Raw genomic sequence first — 17155 nt, forward strand, 5'->3', positions numbered from 1 at the left:
TCGCTTTTCCAGCAAGGCCACAGAAGGAAGCAGGCATTTTGGTGCCAAAGCCTGTGGACTCATTGCCAATCTGAGGTGCAAAGCTGATGTGTTTTGAAGCTGTATGAAGGTTATGACAAGTGTTCCCCAAACCCATCATAGAAGATGGCTGTGAATAAATTCATAGGACCCCTCCTCCCAACACTCACCATGTGTGACATGAGATACTGAGAGTTCAGGTGAAACAGTTACTAAGCTGAAGTGGGATGAAAAGCGCATAGTTAGAAACACATTTAAACCCGCTGTGAAATGACGTATCCCCAACAGCCGAGAGCTACAGCTCTGCATGTTTTTGTTGTTGTTGAGTTTCTTGATCTCTTTATATATTCTTGTTATCAATCTTTATCAGTTGCATAGTTTGCAAATAATTTTTCCCATTCTGTTGGTTGCCCTTTCACTTTGCTGAGTGTTTCTTTTGCAGTGCAGAAGCATCTCAATTTGATTTAATCCCATCTGTCGATTTTGGCTTTGCTTGCCTGTGCCTCTGGGGTCTTTTCCAAGACTGTTTGCCTATGCCAATGCCCTGCAGGGTTTCCCCAATGTTTTCTAATAATTTGATGGTATAAGGTTGTAGATTTAGGTCTTTGATCTAATTTGAGTGGATTTTTGTGTAAGGTATATAGATAGGTGTCTTGCTTCATACTTTTGCATGTGGAAATCCAGTTTTCCCAGCACCATTTGTTGACGAGACTGTCGTTGTTCCAGGGATTGATTTTAGCTCCTTTTTCGAAGATAAGTTGGTTGTGTATGTGTGGGTTGAGTTCTGGCATTTCTATTCTATTCCATTTGTCTGTCATCTGTTTTTGTACCAGTACAATGCTGTTCAATGTTCAAATTATAACTGCCTTGTAATATGTCTTGAAATCTGGTATTGTGATGCCTCTGGCTTTTTTTTTTTTTTTTTGTGTATGAGATTACTTTAGTTACTCGGGGTCTCCTGTGTTTCCATATAAGTTTCAGTATCATTTTTTCTTTTTTTAAAGATTTATTTATTTATTTGAAAGTCAGAGTTTTACACACACACACACACAGAGAGAGAGAGAGAGAGAGAGAGAGAGAGAAAGGTTTTCCATTCGCTGGTTCACTCCTCAATTGGCTACAACAGCCAGACCTGTGCCAATCTGAAGCCAGGAGCCAGGAGCTTCTTCCAGGTCTCCCACATGGGTTCAGGAGCCCAAGGACCTGGGCCATCTTCTATGGCTTTTCCAGGCCATAGAAGAGAGCTGGATCAGAAGTGGAGCAGCCGGAAGTCAAATTGGCGCTCATATAGGATGCTGGCACTGCAGGCGGCGGCTTTACCTGCAACACACAGCACTGGACCCTCAGCATCATTTTTTCTAAATCTGAGAATATGTCCTTGGTATTTTGTTTAGTAGCATATTGAATCTGTAAATTGCTTTCAGAAGTGTGGACATTTTGATAATGATTCTTCTAATCCATGAGCATGGAATATTTTTCCATTTTTTTGTGTCTTCTATTTCTTTCTCTAATGTTTTGTAATTCTCACACTGGGTTCTAGTTCCGGTTGGGGCGCCGGATTCTGTCCCGGTTGCCCCTCTTCCAGACCAGCTCTCTGCTGTGGCCCAGGAGTGCAGTGGAGGATGGCCCAAGTGCTTGGGCCCTGCACCCCATGGGAGACCAGGAGAAGCACCTGGCTCCTGGCTTCGGATCAGCGTGGTGCACCGGCCACAGCGCGCCGGCCACGGCAGCCATTGGTGGGTGAACCAACGGAAAAGGAAGACCTTTTTCTCTCTCTCTCTCACTGTCCACTCTGCCTGTCAAAAGAAATAAATAAAATAAAATAAAATATTCCAAGGTTTTTTTGTAGCTATTGTGAATGAGATAGATCTCAGAAGTTCTTTCTCAGCCATGGCATTGTCTGTGTATAAACAAAAGCTATTGATTTTTGTGTGCTGATTTTATATCCTGCCACTTGACCAAACTCTTCTATGAGTCCCAGTAGTCTCTTAGTGGAATCTTTTGGATGCCCTATATATAGAATCATGTCATCTGCAAATAGGGATAGTTTGACTTCCTCCTTCCCAATTTGTATCTCTTTGATTTCTTTTTCTTGCCTAACGGCTCTGGATAAAACTTGCAGAACTATATTGAATAGCAGTGGTAAGAGTGGGAATGCTTCCAACTTTTCCCCATTCAAAAGGACACTGGTTGTGGGTTTGTCATAAATTGCATTGATTTTGTTGAGGAATGTTCCTTTTACATCCAATTTGCTTAACGTTTTCATCATGAAAGAATGTTGTATTTTATTAAATGCTTTCTCTTCATCTATTGAGATAACCATATGGTTTTTATTCTTCAACTTATTAATGTGATGTGTCACATTGATTTGCAAATGTTGAACCACTCCTGCATACCTGGGATAAACCTCACTTGGTTTGTGTGAATGATCTTTCTGATGTGTTGTTGGATTTGATTGGCTGGTATTTTGTTGAGGATTTTTGCATCTGTGTTCTTCAGAGAAATTGATCTGTAGTTCTCTTTCTCTCGTATTTTTTCAGGTTTAGGAATTAAGGTGATGCTGGCTTCATAGAGGGAGTTTGGAAGGTACCCTCCCTTTCAATTGTTTTGAATAGCTTGAGAAGTATTGGAGTTAGTTCTTCTATAAAGGTCTGAAAGAATTCATTAGTGAAGACATCCAGTCCTGGGCTCTTTATTGGGAGGGTCTTTATTACGGATTCAATTTCTATCTTGGTTATCGGTCTGTTTAGGTTTTCTATGTCTTAATGGCTCAATTTAGGTAGATTGTATGTGTTCAGAAAGCTATCCGTTTCATCTAGGTTTCCTGATTTGTTGGCATACAGCTCTTTGTAGTAATTTCTGATGATTCTTTTTATTTTTTATTTCTATGGTATCTGTTATTACATTTTCTTTTTCATCTCTATTTTATTGATTTGGGTCTTCTCCTTCCTTTTTTGGTTAATTGGGTGAATGATGTGTCAATTTTGTTTACTTTTCAAAAAACCACCTTTTCATTTCACTAATCTTTTGTGGTTTTTTTTTTTTTTGTTTCAATTTTGTTTAATTTCTTCTCTAATTTTAATTACTTCTTTTTTACTACTAGTTTTGGGTTTGGTTTACTGTTGTTTTTCTAGGTCATTGAGATACATTGATAGCACATTTATTTGGTGCCTTTCCAGTTTCTTGATGTAGGTACCAATTGCTATAAACTTTCCTCTTAACACTGCTTTTGCTGTATCCCGTACGTTTTGATACATTGTATTGTCATCTTCATTCATTTCCAGAAAGTTTTTTATTTCTCTTTTGACTTTTTCAATGACCCACTGTTCATTCAGGAACATGTTGCTCAGTCTCCATCTGTTTGCATATGTTCTAGAGATTCTTGAGTTGCTGATTTTCACCTTCATTCCATTGTGGTCAGAGGAAGATGCATAGTTGGATTTTGAATTTTCTGAATTTGCTGAGACTTGTTTTATGGCCTAGCATGTGGTCTATCCTAGAGCAGTTTCCATGCACTGCTGAGAAGAATGTGTATTCTGCAACTGTAGGATGAAAAGTTCTGTAGATATCCATTAGGTCCATTTGATCTATAATGTCAATTAACTCTGTTGTTTCCTTGCTGATTTTCTGTCTGGTTGATCTGTCCATTGCTGAAAGTGGTGTATTGAAGTCCCCCATTATTATTGTATTGGAGTCTATGTCTCCCTTTGCATCTATTAACATTTTGTTTAAATAACCAGGTGTGGGGCAGTGCTGTGGCATAGTGGGTAAAGTTGCCGCCTGCAGAACCAACATCCCATATGGGCACTGGTTCAAGTCCCGGCTGCTCCACTTCTGATCCAGCTCTCTGCAATGGCCTGGAAAAGCAGTAGAAGATGGTCAGGTCCTTGGGCTCCTGCACCCATGTGGGAGACCTGGAAGAAGCTCCTGACTCATGGCTTCAGATCAATGCAGCTCTAGCCATTGCAGCCATCTGGAGAGTGAACCAGCAGATGGAAGATCTCTCTCTCTCTCTTTCTCTCTCTCTCCTCTCTCCTCTCCTCTCCTCTCCTCTCCTCTCTCTCTGTGCCTCTGCCTCTATGTATTAAGAGCTGCTTAACATGCATTACAGGTTGATTCTAAAGCTAACCAGTCACTTTCAGCTTAAGGAAAGAGAATTCATTGGCTGAAAGTCTGGCTCCAGGCCTGGTGACTATAAACTCAAGCCTTTCTTCTGCCTGTCCATCTGTCTGTGTTGGCTCCATTCAGGGACAGCGTTTCCGCCTCCTGTGGTAAAAGACTGCTGGAGCTATCCTTCTGGGCTTGAGTACAAGCTAAAAAATGTGACTGCCTCACTCCTAATTGTTCCCACAAAAGCATCATTGCATCTCGTTATCTCATGGATTTGATTAGGTCATGGATCCCTTCTGGAACTAATCATTGTGACCAGGCAAATGGGAAGCTTTAATTGGCCTTGACAGGGGTCAGATATTGAGCCTGGGGGTTCAGAATGGAGTCAACTCCATCACAAACAAATGGGCTGGGAATAGGGGAGGAGGGCTTCTCCTTGAATTGAATGATTAGATGACAGGTGGCAAAAATATATATCTGCTACAGTGGCAGCCTTACCTCTCTTCAAAGTTATTGGAAATACATATCATTCACCATTACTACTGACATTCACTTTTTTTTAAAAAAAAGATTTATTTATTTATTCAAAAGTCAGAGTTACACAGAAAGAGGAGAGACAGAGAGTGGTCTTCCATCTGATGGTTCACTCCCCAGATGGCTGCAACGGCTGGAGCTGCATGGATCCGAAGCTAGGAGCCAGGAGCTTCTTCGTGGTCTCCCACATGGGTTCAAGGGCCCAAGGACTTGGGCCATCTTCTGCTGCTTTCCCAGGCCACAGCAGAGAGCTGGTTTGGAAGAGGAGCAGCCAGGACTAGAACCAGCGCCCATATGGGATGCTGGTGCTGCAGGCCAGGGCGTTAACCCGCTGTGCTACAGCACCGGCCCCCACTTTTCCTCATGCCAAAAGCATAACACCAGCTATAATTTAATGGTGTCCTTTATTTCTCCCATGACTGAATTTTGAAGGCAAGGATATTTGTCTTGCTTTTTCTTTTCTTTTTCTTTCTTTCTTTTTTTTTTTTTTTAAAGGTAGAGTTAGAGAGAGAGACTGATCTTCCATTCTCTGGTTCACTCCCCAAATGGCCACAACAGCCAGGGCTGGACCAGACCAAAGCCAGGAACTAAGAGCTTCTTCCAGATCTTCCACATGGGTGCAGGGGCCCAAGGACTTGAGTCATCCTCTACTATTTTCCTAGGCATATTAGCAGGGAGCTGGATGGGAAGTGGAGCAGTTGGGACTCGAACTAGCACCCATCTAGGATGCTGGCACTAAAGGTGGCGGCTTTACTTGCTTTGCCACAATGCCAGCCCCTGTCTTGCTTTTCTTTAGTGACCCACCTAAAAGCTGCTCAGGCACTTGTCTAAATGAACGAAGTTCAGATTATGGGAGTCTGGATTTGTTACTTCAGAGAAGAAATCATGGAAAATGAAGATGAAAGATATTTTTAGGGGCCAGCGCTATGGCATGGTGGGTTAAGCCTCTAGCTGTGGCACTGGCATCCCATATAGGCACTGGTTTTTGTACCAGCTGCTCCAATCTAGCTCTCTGATAATGGCCTGGGAAAGCAGCAGAAAATGGCCCAAGTACTTGGGCCCCTGAACCCATGTGGGAGACTGGAAGAAGCTCCTGGCCCCTGGCTCCTGGCTTTGGATCTGCCCAGCTCCAGCCATTGTGGCCACCTGGGAAGTGAACCAGCAGATGGAAGACCTCTCTTCTCTCTCTGTCTCTCTCTGTAACTCTGCCTCTCAAATAAATCTTTAAAAAAAAAAAAAAAGATGCTTTTAGGGTATTGCAGTTGACAGTTACATAGTGTAAGGAGGAAAGTAAAGTTCACCACTTATCTTTTAAATTTTTATTTATTTAAAAGGCAGAGAGACAGACGGATAAGCAGAGAGCGATCCTCCAACTGTTGGTTCCCTACCCCAAATACCTGCAACAGCCAGAGCTGGGCCAGGCCAAAGCGAGGAGTCCAGAACTTCCATCTCTGTCTCCTATGTTGGGTCACCAAGTGCTTGGGCCCCTGCACCCATGTGGGAGACTGGATGAAGCTCTTGGCTCCTGGCTTTGGCCTGGTCCAGCCCTGGGAGTTGAAGTCATCAGGGGAATGAATCAGCAGTTGAAAAGATTCTCTCTCTCTCTGTCTCTCTCTCTGTCTCCTCTCTCCTCTCTCCTCTCTCTCTCTTCTCTCCTCTCCTCTCTCAAATAAATAAATCTTAAAAAAAAAAAAACCTGTGGACAGTGGAGTTAAATGTCAGTTTTAGTTGTGGGCATTTGGTCTAGCAGTTAAGCTAGCAGTTGGGATGCCCATACGCCATACCAGAATCCTGGCTCTGCTCCTGATTCCAGCTTCCTGCTAATACCGATCCTAGGAGGCAACAGACAATGGCTCAGCTACGTGGATCCCTGCCACCCACGTGGGCTACTTGGGTGAGTTGTTGGCTTCTGCCTTCAGCACAGGGCTACTGCATGCATTTGGGAACTAGCAGATGGGAACTCTCTGACAGCCTTTTTCACTTTCTGTCTTATAGGAAAAAAACTTATTTTGGTGCAAAAACCTGAGAACTGCAGTTTCTTTCATAAAAAAAATTCATAGAGCGGCCTGGCACTGTGGCGTAGCAGGTAAAGCCACCGTCTGCAATGCTGGTACCCCATATAGGTGCTGGGACGAGACCTGGCTGCTCCACTTCCAATCCAGCTCCTTGTTAATGGCCTGGGAAAAGCAGTGGAAGGTGGCCCGACTTGGGCCTTGCTGCTTCTATGTGGGAAGAAGCTCCTGGCTCCAGGCTCCTGGCTTCAGCCTGGCCAGGAGTTGAGAGTTGAGGTCATCTGAGAAGTGAACCAATGGATGGAATTTCTCTCTCTCTCTCTTTCCCTCTCTCTGTAACTCTGACTTTAAAATAAATAAATAAGTCTTTTTTTAAAAAAAAGTTAATAGAAAATGCATATTATGAAAAGCCAATGCATGGGTTTCAAAATCTTTTTGTACCAAAATAAACAAACTTTAATTCTATTTTCCATGAACTTTTTGAAGTACCTTTGTACTCCACTGCCTTCTCGGGCCGCAGCAGAGAGCTGGACTGGAAGAGGAGCAGCCGGGACTAGAACTTTGTAAATCAAACAAAATATACATATATCTGAACAGCAGAGTGAGAGAGAGAGGGAGTGAGAGAGAGGGAGATATCCCCAGTCCACTGATTCACTCCTCAAATGGCCACAATGGCCAGGGTGGGCTAGGTTAAAGTCAAAAGCCAGAACACCCTCCACGTGGGTGGCAAGGGCCCAACTATTTGAGCCATCTTCCGCTGCCCTCCCAGGGGCATTAGCAGGGAGTTGGATCAGAAATGGAGCAGCTAGGACTTGAACTGACCCTCCAATATGGGCTTAGGCTGCTGCGCCACAACGCCAGAACCAGATCTCATATCTTATGGATATGGATATCAGATCACTGTGGCATATGGTTGAATATAGTTAGAATGATAATGTACCAGTTTCATTTTTAAATGACAATATCAAAAGCTAAACCACCCTACAAATATTTATATTTAGGATTAAAAAATATTAATGTCAATCTAACAGTGTGCAAACAGAGTTTTTCAAAATTCGTTTACAGGGCATGTGAGCAAAAGTGTGAAGGTAACTAGGCTAAAGAGAGATCAGGAGTCTGCTTTGAGACCGTGGAGAAACAGCAACTGATATTCAAGGTTAGGGTCAACACCATCCTCCTCTTCAGCCTTAAATCAAAATCAAGCCCTTACCAGGAAGAGGCTGAGGCCCTGGAGGCCAGTCCTTTGGAAGAAGGGGACTAAAACTGTGAGTCCCAGGAGGGAAGAAACCCACCACCACTTCACACACACCCTTAGGTCTTCTCTCCCACTGCTTGTGTTCAGGATGACTTTTCAAGAGATTGCAAATTAAGGGGAGGGCTGTGATTGCCCCAACTCCCTGATGTAAACTGGTCAGAGAGCTGTACAATTAAAGGGACAGGTCCTTACCAGCTGTCATCTTAAAGCATCCGCTAAGGTCTCTGATAAAGAAGGAGGGGAACAGGACAAACTGGCTGGAGTCCAGGCCCAGGGACTACGTGACTAACGCTCAATGTTAGGTTATGTTGCCATGATTTCAATCCCTCTGCCCTAAACATTCTGTAAAGGTTTATGTGAACTCCAGACTAGTATTTCCAGCTGCCTGCTACTCAGCGTCTTTGTTCAAATGTCTAGTAGGCATCTAACTCAACACAGGCAGACCTGGACTCTGAACTCCAGCTTCCTCAGTGCTCTCCTTCTCAGTTAACACACCACCATCAATCTAGGTGATCCAGCTCTCCGTTACTCCTCTCTGTTTCTCAAACCACACAGCCATCCCTAGCAGCAAATGCTATTGGCTGAAATGTCAAGATTCACCCTGATTTTGACCGTATCTACTTGCTGCTACTTACCTGAGGTGAACCACCATCACCTCTCACCTGGACAACTTCAACTACTTCTTCCTGGTCTTCCCACTGCTGCTCTTGCTCCCCTGTAGTTGACAGCACCCGGATGATCCTTATGATTCATCGTGTCAACTTTCTGGCCAATATTCTCTAGTGGCTTCCCATCATTGAAATAAAACCCAAAGTCCAGGGCTGATGCTGTGGTGCAGTGGGGAAAAGCCCCAGTCTGCAGTGCCGGCATGCTATATGGGTACTGGTTTGAGTTCCAGATGCTCCACTTCTGATACAGCTCTCTGCTATGGCCTGGGAAAGCAGTAGAAGATGGCCCAAGTCCTTGGGTCCTTGTACCCATGTGGGGGATCTGGAAGAAGCTCCTGGCTCCTGGCTTTGGATCAGCATAGCTCCGGCCATTGTGGCTATCAGGGGAGTGAACCAGCAGATGGAAGACCTCTCTTTCTCTCTCTCCCTCTCCCTCTCTGTAATCCTGATTTTCAAATAAATAAATAAATAAATCTTAAAAAAAAAAAAAACAACAACAAAGTCCTCATGTGACCTATGAGGTCCTACGTGATCTAGCATCTACCCCTCTGGCCTTATCTGTGTATCATTGTGGTCCAGTTGCCCAGCATCCTTGCTGATCCTCCACTGTACCAATGTGGTCTTGTCCTGGCGGCTTTGACCTTCCCTAGAAGGCTTCTGTCCCTAGATCTGTGTATGATTTGCTCCCTTACTTGACTCAAGGCTATGTTCAAATATTCTTTCATGATCTCATCTAAATCTGACCACCCTCTATCCCCGACTCCTACCTCTTCCCTCATAACCCTTGATCCCCTCTCTCCTTAGGTTACTTTTTTATTTTTTTTAAAGATTTATTTGTTTATTTGAAAGGCAGCATTACAGAGACAGGAGAGATAGAGATCTTACATCAGCTGCTTTACTCCCCAAATGGCTGCAACAGCCAGAGCTGGGCTGATCCAAAGCTAGGAGCCAGGAGCTTTTTCTGGGTCTCCCACATGGGTACAGGGGCACAAGGACTTTGATCATCTTTGCTGCCTTCCCAGGCACATTATCAGGGAGCTGGTCAGAAGTGGAGCAGCCAGGACTTGAACCGGTGCCCATAGGGGATGCTGGCACTGCAGGCAGCAGCTTTACCTGCTACACCATAGCGCCGGCCCCTAGGTTAACTTTTTTACTCATAACAAAAATCATCATGTGACACTGCATTGTACATTTGTTGACTGTTTATTGGATTTCCCCAACGGATTGTAAGCTCCATGGAGGCAAATCTTTGTCTTCTTGTTGCCATCTCCTTGGCACACAGGAGGCACTCAGGAAAGGAATGAGGTGAATGATAGTAAACAGAAGATCTGAGTTCCATGACAGGCAACAGCTTGCGCTGGAAACCTTGCACCAGGCAACTGCCAGAGTCAAAGGATGAGCTTAAGAGGGGGAAACCTGGGAATTCACAGAAACCTTGGGGCCGAGTGTCCGATTTTCGAAGCATGTGGCAGGGGGAAGATTATCTAACTCTAGCCGACAGCTGCATTACACATATCTTAATTCATCTTAATGTCACAGTGGACCAGGAAGCTCCGGAAGTGAGCTTGCCCAGGGTTATTTAGCTCAGTAACAGAGTAAGACTCTGAAATCGGTTCTTTCCCACTCTGGAAACCATCAGCTTTCCAACAGCTAGCTTGGGAGAAAACTGCGCAGCTTAGGGAGAACGCTTGGCCGGGAGTGAGTGCTCAGCAAAGTAACTGCTAAAGGAAGAAGCAAGCCCTTCGTAGCGAAAGTGGTGGCTCACAGGTCTTTCGCAATCACACAACCTTGTAGAGCTCTCTCCTGGCAGACCAGGAGAAGGGAGATAAGCAAAAAGTTGTAGAGTAAGACAGGGTGAGGAGCTGTCCTGGTAATACTGGATAGGTCAGGTCGCTGCAGCTTAGGGTGCTGAAGGAGTGTAGTGGGACCAGAATGTGGCTAAGGATTTGGTTTGGAATTTATCATGAGACAGTGGGGAGCAGAAAGCCGTAGAGTAGCATGGTCAGAGCTCTGCTTTACTAAGATCATTCAGGGCGCTGGGGACAGGGTTCCTCCATGGATTTGTCGTAACAGAAACAAAGGTTCCCTCCAAAGCAATTCCAGAGAGGTTGTGGTTAAAACCAGCCTTCACCCAGATGTTCATAAAAACAGCCACTAGTTGGCAGCAGTGTGCCAGTGAAGAATGGATGAGCCAGACCTCCGACCCGCGGCTTCTAAACTCCACGTCTAAACTTGTGCTGCGGTCTGATCACCGAGGTGGGAGCAGGGAAGAGGACTAGATGGAAGGGCAGTCTGTGTGGTGGGAATTCCAAAAGCACAGAGGGAGGTGACACAGTGGCTCCTTGGCTGGAGGATATGGCTGGGCAGGCCTGGAATTATCAGGCAAAGAAAGAGGGATGTGATCCTAGGGAAATGGGCACTGACAGAAGGTTAAGTAGGAGAGAGGTAGGATAAGACTGGCATTTTGAAAACAGCCGAATTGTAGTGTGGAGAATGAGGATAAAGACAGGAAGCAGAAAGAAGAGTAAGGAGTCAGCTGCGTACGGGGTGTGTGTGTGTGTGCATGTGTGCATATACTGGGGCCATGAGTGGCCTGCACTAGGGTCAGTAACTGCAATGGACAGAGGGAATAGATTTGTAGGAAACATAAGAAATAAAAATCATAGAATGAGAAAGAGATCATTATAATGTGGTTTTGTCAGAAGAAAATGAACATTATTTCCTTGTTATTAAATATAATTTCTAGGGTCGATGCTATGGGGTAGTGGGTTAAGTCACTGCCTGTAATGCCAGAATCCCATATGGGCACCAGTTCAAGTCCCGGCTGCTCCACTTCCCATCCACTCCCCACTAAAACACCTGGGAAAGCATCAGAGGGTTTGTGGCACAAGTCCTTGGGCCCTTGAAACTACGTGGGAGAACCAGAAGAAGCTCCTGGCTCCTGGCTTCGGATCGGCACAGCTCTGGCCATGGCAGCCATTTGGGGAGTGAACCAGCAAATGGAAGATCTCTCTCTGCAACCGCACCTTTAAGTAGATAAAGAAGTCGTTAAAAAAAAAAAATACAGTTACTAGACTGGTGCGTTGTCTTCCTAAAACCGCACTGGAATAACGTGGATTTTGGAAATTCTTTGGGTCTAAAGTCTAAATTCTGAACCATTCATTCAGTAATTCCAACCAGATTCTGGGGTGGGGGGAACTAAGGACCAAGCAATGACTGAACCCTTATTCCTCCCCGAGTCTGGAGCGCTTTGAGGGGAGAACTACAGATTTGATGGAAGATCCAGAAGGCTTCCAGGGGGAAATTCTGAGCCCTGGATTTCAGATAAAGGAGCTCACAAAACCTGTCAGTGAATTTAACTCAGCAGTGGAGGGAGAAGAAGAGGGCCTGGAGAGCCACCTCTTCAGAAACCGTAGACGTCACTTCACGCGCAACAGGTTTCCAGGCCAGCTGCATTCCCCGGAACGCGCTCAACAAGCCCCTCCCGTCCCGAGAAAAGTGCCCTGCCCGGAAGGCGGCCACTCGGGGGTCTTCCCTAGAGGCTGGCGTCTGGGCGGCCGCCCGTGGGCCGGGGCAGGGGCAGCCAGGCTGCCATTGGTGGAAGCTTGAAGCCCGCCCCCGCCGGGCCCGAAGGCGGCTCTGATTGGTGGAGACGCCCCCAGGTCCCGCCTCTTCTGTCTCGTCGGTGAGCCACAGATGGGCGGGGCTTGTAGGAAGGCTGTAGAGTCTGACGAGGTAGGCGGTTCTACGCTGGCCCCAAGTCTTCCACACTCGGAGTGGGTTGAGGTCTCTAGGGGAGAGGCGTCAGGGGACCGGAAGCTGTGCCTCCCCTAGCCTTCAGGGCCGCTGAGGGGCCGCGCAGGGCTCCCTGCGCCTGCGCATCATTTCTCGTTGGGGAAATGGCGGCGTCCTGGGATTCGGTGCCAACTCGCGGCGGGAGGGAACTAGGGTTGGGGTGGGGGTCTCGGGCCCTTTCAGCCCGGGGACTGGACCCCTGGGCCTGGGCGGAACTCCCAGGGGCGGGCCGCGGTTGCCGCCTGGTCCTGCCGGCTTTCAGGGCTCTTGGGCCCGAAGGAGGCGGGGCGAGCTCTGCGCGCCATCTGCTTTGCCAGCTTTGCTTCGGCTCCGGTCCCTGGCGGCGGCTCCCTCCCATCCCCACCTCAGCCCAAGTTTTAAGATGCCGTGGCATCAGCCGCTGAGCACCGCCGAGTCTTCTTGGGCCCCGTCTCCCCGGCAGCCTCGCACCGTGCCTCCCGGTCCCCGCTCGCCGGTGAGTCGTAGGCATCCCTACGAACTCCTTCCAACAGAAGCCCTTGGGAACGCACGATGAGGCTTCCCTTTCCCTGGCCCCGGACTCAGGCAGGCCCACCCCACCCGTCTGTTAAGCTGGCTAAGTCCTGGTAGATCCTGTTACCTCTTGACTAGGCACTTGGGCAAGCGCTGGTTTTCCATCTCATCCCCTCCTCCATGCTGAAGAGATGTTAGAGGTTTGCTCGTGTGCAGTTCGGAAGGCAAGGCACTCCCCTACCCCTTGGTGCTCTATTTCATCTGTGTGCCGAGTACTATACTGAATGGTGCTGGGGCCCTAGATACGTCCCTGAAATCGGACAGGTGAGAATGCGTCTGTGACGGCGGGTGGAAGGGTCACGCCACAGGAAAGGGACAGACGAGCTGCTCTTGAAATTCGGGGCTGGAGATGGGTCAGCAGTAGCGTCTCAACCGGAAGCGAGCAGGCTGGTCCCAGTGAGGTGGGAACCAGGCAGCAGCAGGACGGCTTGCTGATCGGTGCAAAGAACATGGGTTCATTTTGCTGGGGAGAGGGGAGAGGTATAGGGGTTGTGTAGCGTGTTAAGACCACGTTTTTTAGTATGTGGGGGGAGGGATGGGGACTTCCAAGACACAACCTCTCCAAGCCTGAGAAATGAAGATACAGGAACTACCCTACCTCCTTCACATCGAGATAACACTTATCAAGCTGAAGCATAAAGGTTGGCACGTGGCTATGACTGGGTATTACAGCACGGGTGTCGAGATAAGGAACTCAGATTTTCTCCGGGTAACAGGGATCCGACAGATTTCCAGACAACACCGGGCACTAGCAGCGGGGCTTAGGAGCAGTGGGCTCCTGAGTCAGAAGGGCAGGCGCTGCAGGGAAGCGACTCTGCTGCTCCCTCTCCCACCCGCACCTCCCTGCCCTCACCCACAAGCATCTCAAGACCGTGTTTCTAAAAACCAGCCATTTATATCTGTTTAGGTAAGTTACAGAAGGAGTGTGTTGGTGTATTTACAAGTTGGTTTGTCCAGATATACTATAACTTAGTGTCTGTATTTAATATTGACAACCAAAAAATATATATAAATATCTTCCATCTATACACAGCAGGGCAGGAGTGTCCATGTCTTCTGGAGCAGTGAGTTCTCAGCCTCGTGGGGCTCTCCTCTCGGGGTGGTCGTCTGGCCCTCAGTGCAAAGGAGACTAGAACCTGGCAGCCCAGTCTGGCCCTCCCCTCTCCTCCCTGCTCTCCAGTGCTCCCAACTGGTCTCAGGCAAGGAAAGATTAATCTGAGTGGTTTGAGTAGGAAGAGAGAGGGGCGGGTGAATCCTAATGGAGCCTGACCCCCAGGGCAGGGAGATCCAGGCCTGCGGAAGGGGGTGGCCACAGCCACCTCCTGGAGTAGAAGCCTTGAAGTTCGTAGTTCGATTAGTGTGTCCTTGGTCAGAAGTCCAGCCCTACAGATTAGCTTGGTGAAGAAGGCAAGTGTCTGGACAGGGCTTGGTCCCCACGCTCAGGCATTGAGGCATTCAGAGTGAAGCCTGGAGGGTGGGGACAGGAGACTCTGGCTGATAAAAAAATAATAACAAAATCAGTAATAAAAAACTTATAAAACCTGCTGCTTGTCTGAATAGGGTGGAGCAACAGTCTTGGTTTTGTTAAAATCCTGGAGCCATGAAAAGTCCTGAATGTTCTTGTGGACATTGCTGCTGGCTGAAGAAAGAAGCCCCGGCCCGGCTCGGCTGAGATGTGTCAGTTTGGAAGTCTCACCCAGCTGCCTGTGCTCCAGGGAGCTTCGTGGGGCTGCTGGGAGCAGGCCGGGCAGGCGGTGTGGGGCGCCTCACACTTGGGAATCAGCCCCCAGAGGGTGGAAGAGCTCCTCGGGCGTCTTGTCGCTTTGGCTGGCTCCCCCCTGCCGGAAGCCGGAAGCGATCTCATCGAAGGTCCGGCCTTTAGTCTCCGGAACTTTGAAGTAGGTGAAGATGAAGAACAGAACCAGGAGCACGGTGAAGATGATGAACACGTAGGGGCCGCACAGTTGCTAGAAAGACACGCAGACACATGTCACAGTCATGGCCCCCGCTTCCTGGCTGTAGGACTTGGGATGGGTCACTTTACCTCTGGGAACACCCGCCTACCACCCAGGGGTGCTGTGCTGCCTGCGCCTGGCACGTGACAGGCTCCAGGAGCACCAATCAAAGCTAAGGACAGGACTTGGCCGGGTAACCAGGGCTGGGAGCCTCAGCTTCCTCAGCCAGGAGAAGGCTGCCCAGCACTCTGGGGTAGCGCGCACAGGCAGGAAAAGGTGGGTCTGGAGGCGGGGGTCCTCACCTCCACATACTGGAAGCACATGCCCACAATGAAATTCGAGGTCCAGTTGGAGAAGCCAGCGACGGCAACGGCTGCTGGCCGAGGACCCTGGCTGAAGAGTTCAGCCACGATGAACCACGGGATGGGGCCAGGGCCCACTTCAAAGAAGGCCACGAAGCCAAAGATGGCCACGATGCTCAGATAGGACATCCAGGGCAGCTGCTCCTGTTGCGGGGAAAGGGAGGGGAAATTAGGCTGGGTTGTGATGGATTCTCAGGGAACAAGCTGCAGAGAGACTCAGAGCAGGCCAAGAGCTCTGGGCTGGAAAGCAGGAGGCCAGGGCGCTGGTCCCAGTCTCTCCGTGTGTCCCGGGCACCCTGCACTGGGTCTCCGTTTTCTCATCTGAGCCAAAGGCTAGAAGTCCTGCAGTGTGGCTGCAAGCCTGAGTCCACCCTCTGGCACTGGTAATCAGGTGTACGTGAGCGAGCTGCTAAGAGGAGCCCCCTGCTTCGGATGCAGTTTGCCACCTGCGGGAAAGACCTCGATTGTATTCCTGGCTCCCAGCTTCACTGGGCCTAGTCCTGGCCATCGCAGGCATTTGGAGACCAAGTAGCAAATGGGAGCTGTCTGTCTGTTTCTCAAGGAAGTAAACTAAAAAAATTTTTGAATTACCCTCGGGAAAAAGAATTACCTTCAGGATATATGTATAAGATAGAGATGAAAGATAAATGACTTTCATGTTTAGACGTGAGACCCAAGATATCTTATATATGTGGAAATATTCCAAAATCCAAATACATCTGAAATTGATGGGTCCCAAGCACCTTGGATAAGGGACGCCCAACCTGTAACAACTAAACCACGCCTGGGCTGTGAGAGCTGCAGGGGATGGGTGGTCCTGCACCTCTGGGCTGAGGGTGCGAATATTTCTGGGGCTGTTGGGAAGGTGCGTCGAGGCTATGGATGACACATGCTGGGCGAGGAAACTCCTTGGGGAGATGGGGGCTTGGGGCTTGGGGCCAGAGGTGCTGTGTTGAAAAACCACCGCCAGAGAGGAATAAGTTCAAGACAGAACATGAATGGATTGGAAAGACAGCCTGAGGAGCCACAAGGGCCTGCCAGGCCACGGCAGAGACAGGCGCTTTGGGATCTGAAACCCAGGGGCACTTGCCACTCCCTACCCCTGCTTCACCTTTCAGGGCGTGGCCACTCACCAGCAGGGCCAGCGCGATGGTCATGAGCACAGCACAGCCTGCCATGCCCGCCAGGCCGATGAGGTGCAGGGTCCGCCGGCCGGCTCGCTCCACCACGAACAGCTGTGAGAGGGACAGTGTCAGTGCCACCCCTGCCTGCCACCCCTGGGAACTCCCCCGCCCGGAAGCCTGCACCAACAGAATTGCAAAGACTGGTGTGGAAGACTGTCCGCCTCCTCCCTGGAGTTCAGCTTGGGGGCCAGATAGGAAGGGGCAGAGAGCTGGCCCCCGTGCCTGACAGCCGTCTTAGGGGTACAGTGGAGGATGGAATAGGCAGCCCTGAGACTCAAAGACAGCTGAACCTCTCTTGGCTATGACCTCTGGAGGGCCACTTGCCATCTCATTCCTCAGAGCCTCTGTGTCAGCTATGTGATACGAGTAATGAACTTTGCAAGTTGTTGAAGATGAAACGAGATCCGAGTTATGGAGCAGGTGACACATGCCTGGCTCTCAGCAAATGCTGCCGCTCTGTCATGAGGCCCTGAGCTGGACCCTGGCCACCTGACCAGGGGCAAAGACTCACCGATACGACGGTGAAGGCGGTGTTGACGATGCCGGAGCCGATGGTGGCATACACAGGCTGCTGCACCCCCGCCTTCTCGAAGATGCTTGTGGAGTAATAGAAGACCTGCCAGACAGAGACACCATGGAGATTCGGCTGGGCGCTGGGGCCCTGGCCCTCCCTGCCGGTGTGCAAGCAGGTGTGGAAATCCGGGTGAGAG

General features: G+C 48.7%; 1 protein-coding gene across 1 annotated transcript in view; it reads right to left on the reverse strand.

The window, feature by feature from the left end:
* Positions 1–13834: 13834 nt before the first annotated feature.
* The window catches only part of SLC2A1 (solute carrier family 2 member 1), a 29714-nt gene continuing 26393 nt past the window's right edge, over positions 13835–17155 (reverse strand). The window contains exons 7-10 of the mRNA XM_062191099.1: positions 16957–17061; positions 16395–16496; positions 15202–15405; positions 13835–14911 (exon numbers count right to left, since the gene is read on the reverse strand). Of these exons, the coding sequence (XP_062047083.1) occupies positions 14711–14911; positions 15202–15405; positions 16395–16496; positions 16957–17061 (612 nt within the window). The 3' untranslated portion in view covers positions 13835–14710. The remainder of the gene's footprint in view (positions 14912–15201; positions 15406–16394; positions 16497–16956; positions 17062–17155) is intronic.

Source organism: Lepus europaeus, chromosome 5, assembly GCF_033115175.1.
Source record: "Lepus europaeus isolate LE1 chromosome 5, mLepTim1.pri, whole genome shotgun sequence".
Taxonomy (NCBI): Eukaryota; Metazoa; Chordata; class Mammalia; order Lagomorpha; family Leporidae; genus Lepus; species Lepus europaeus.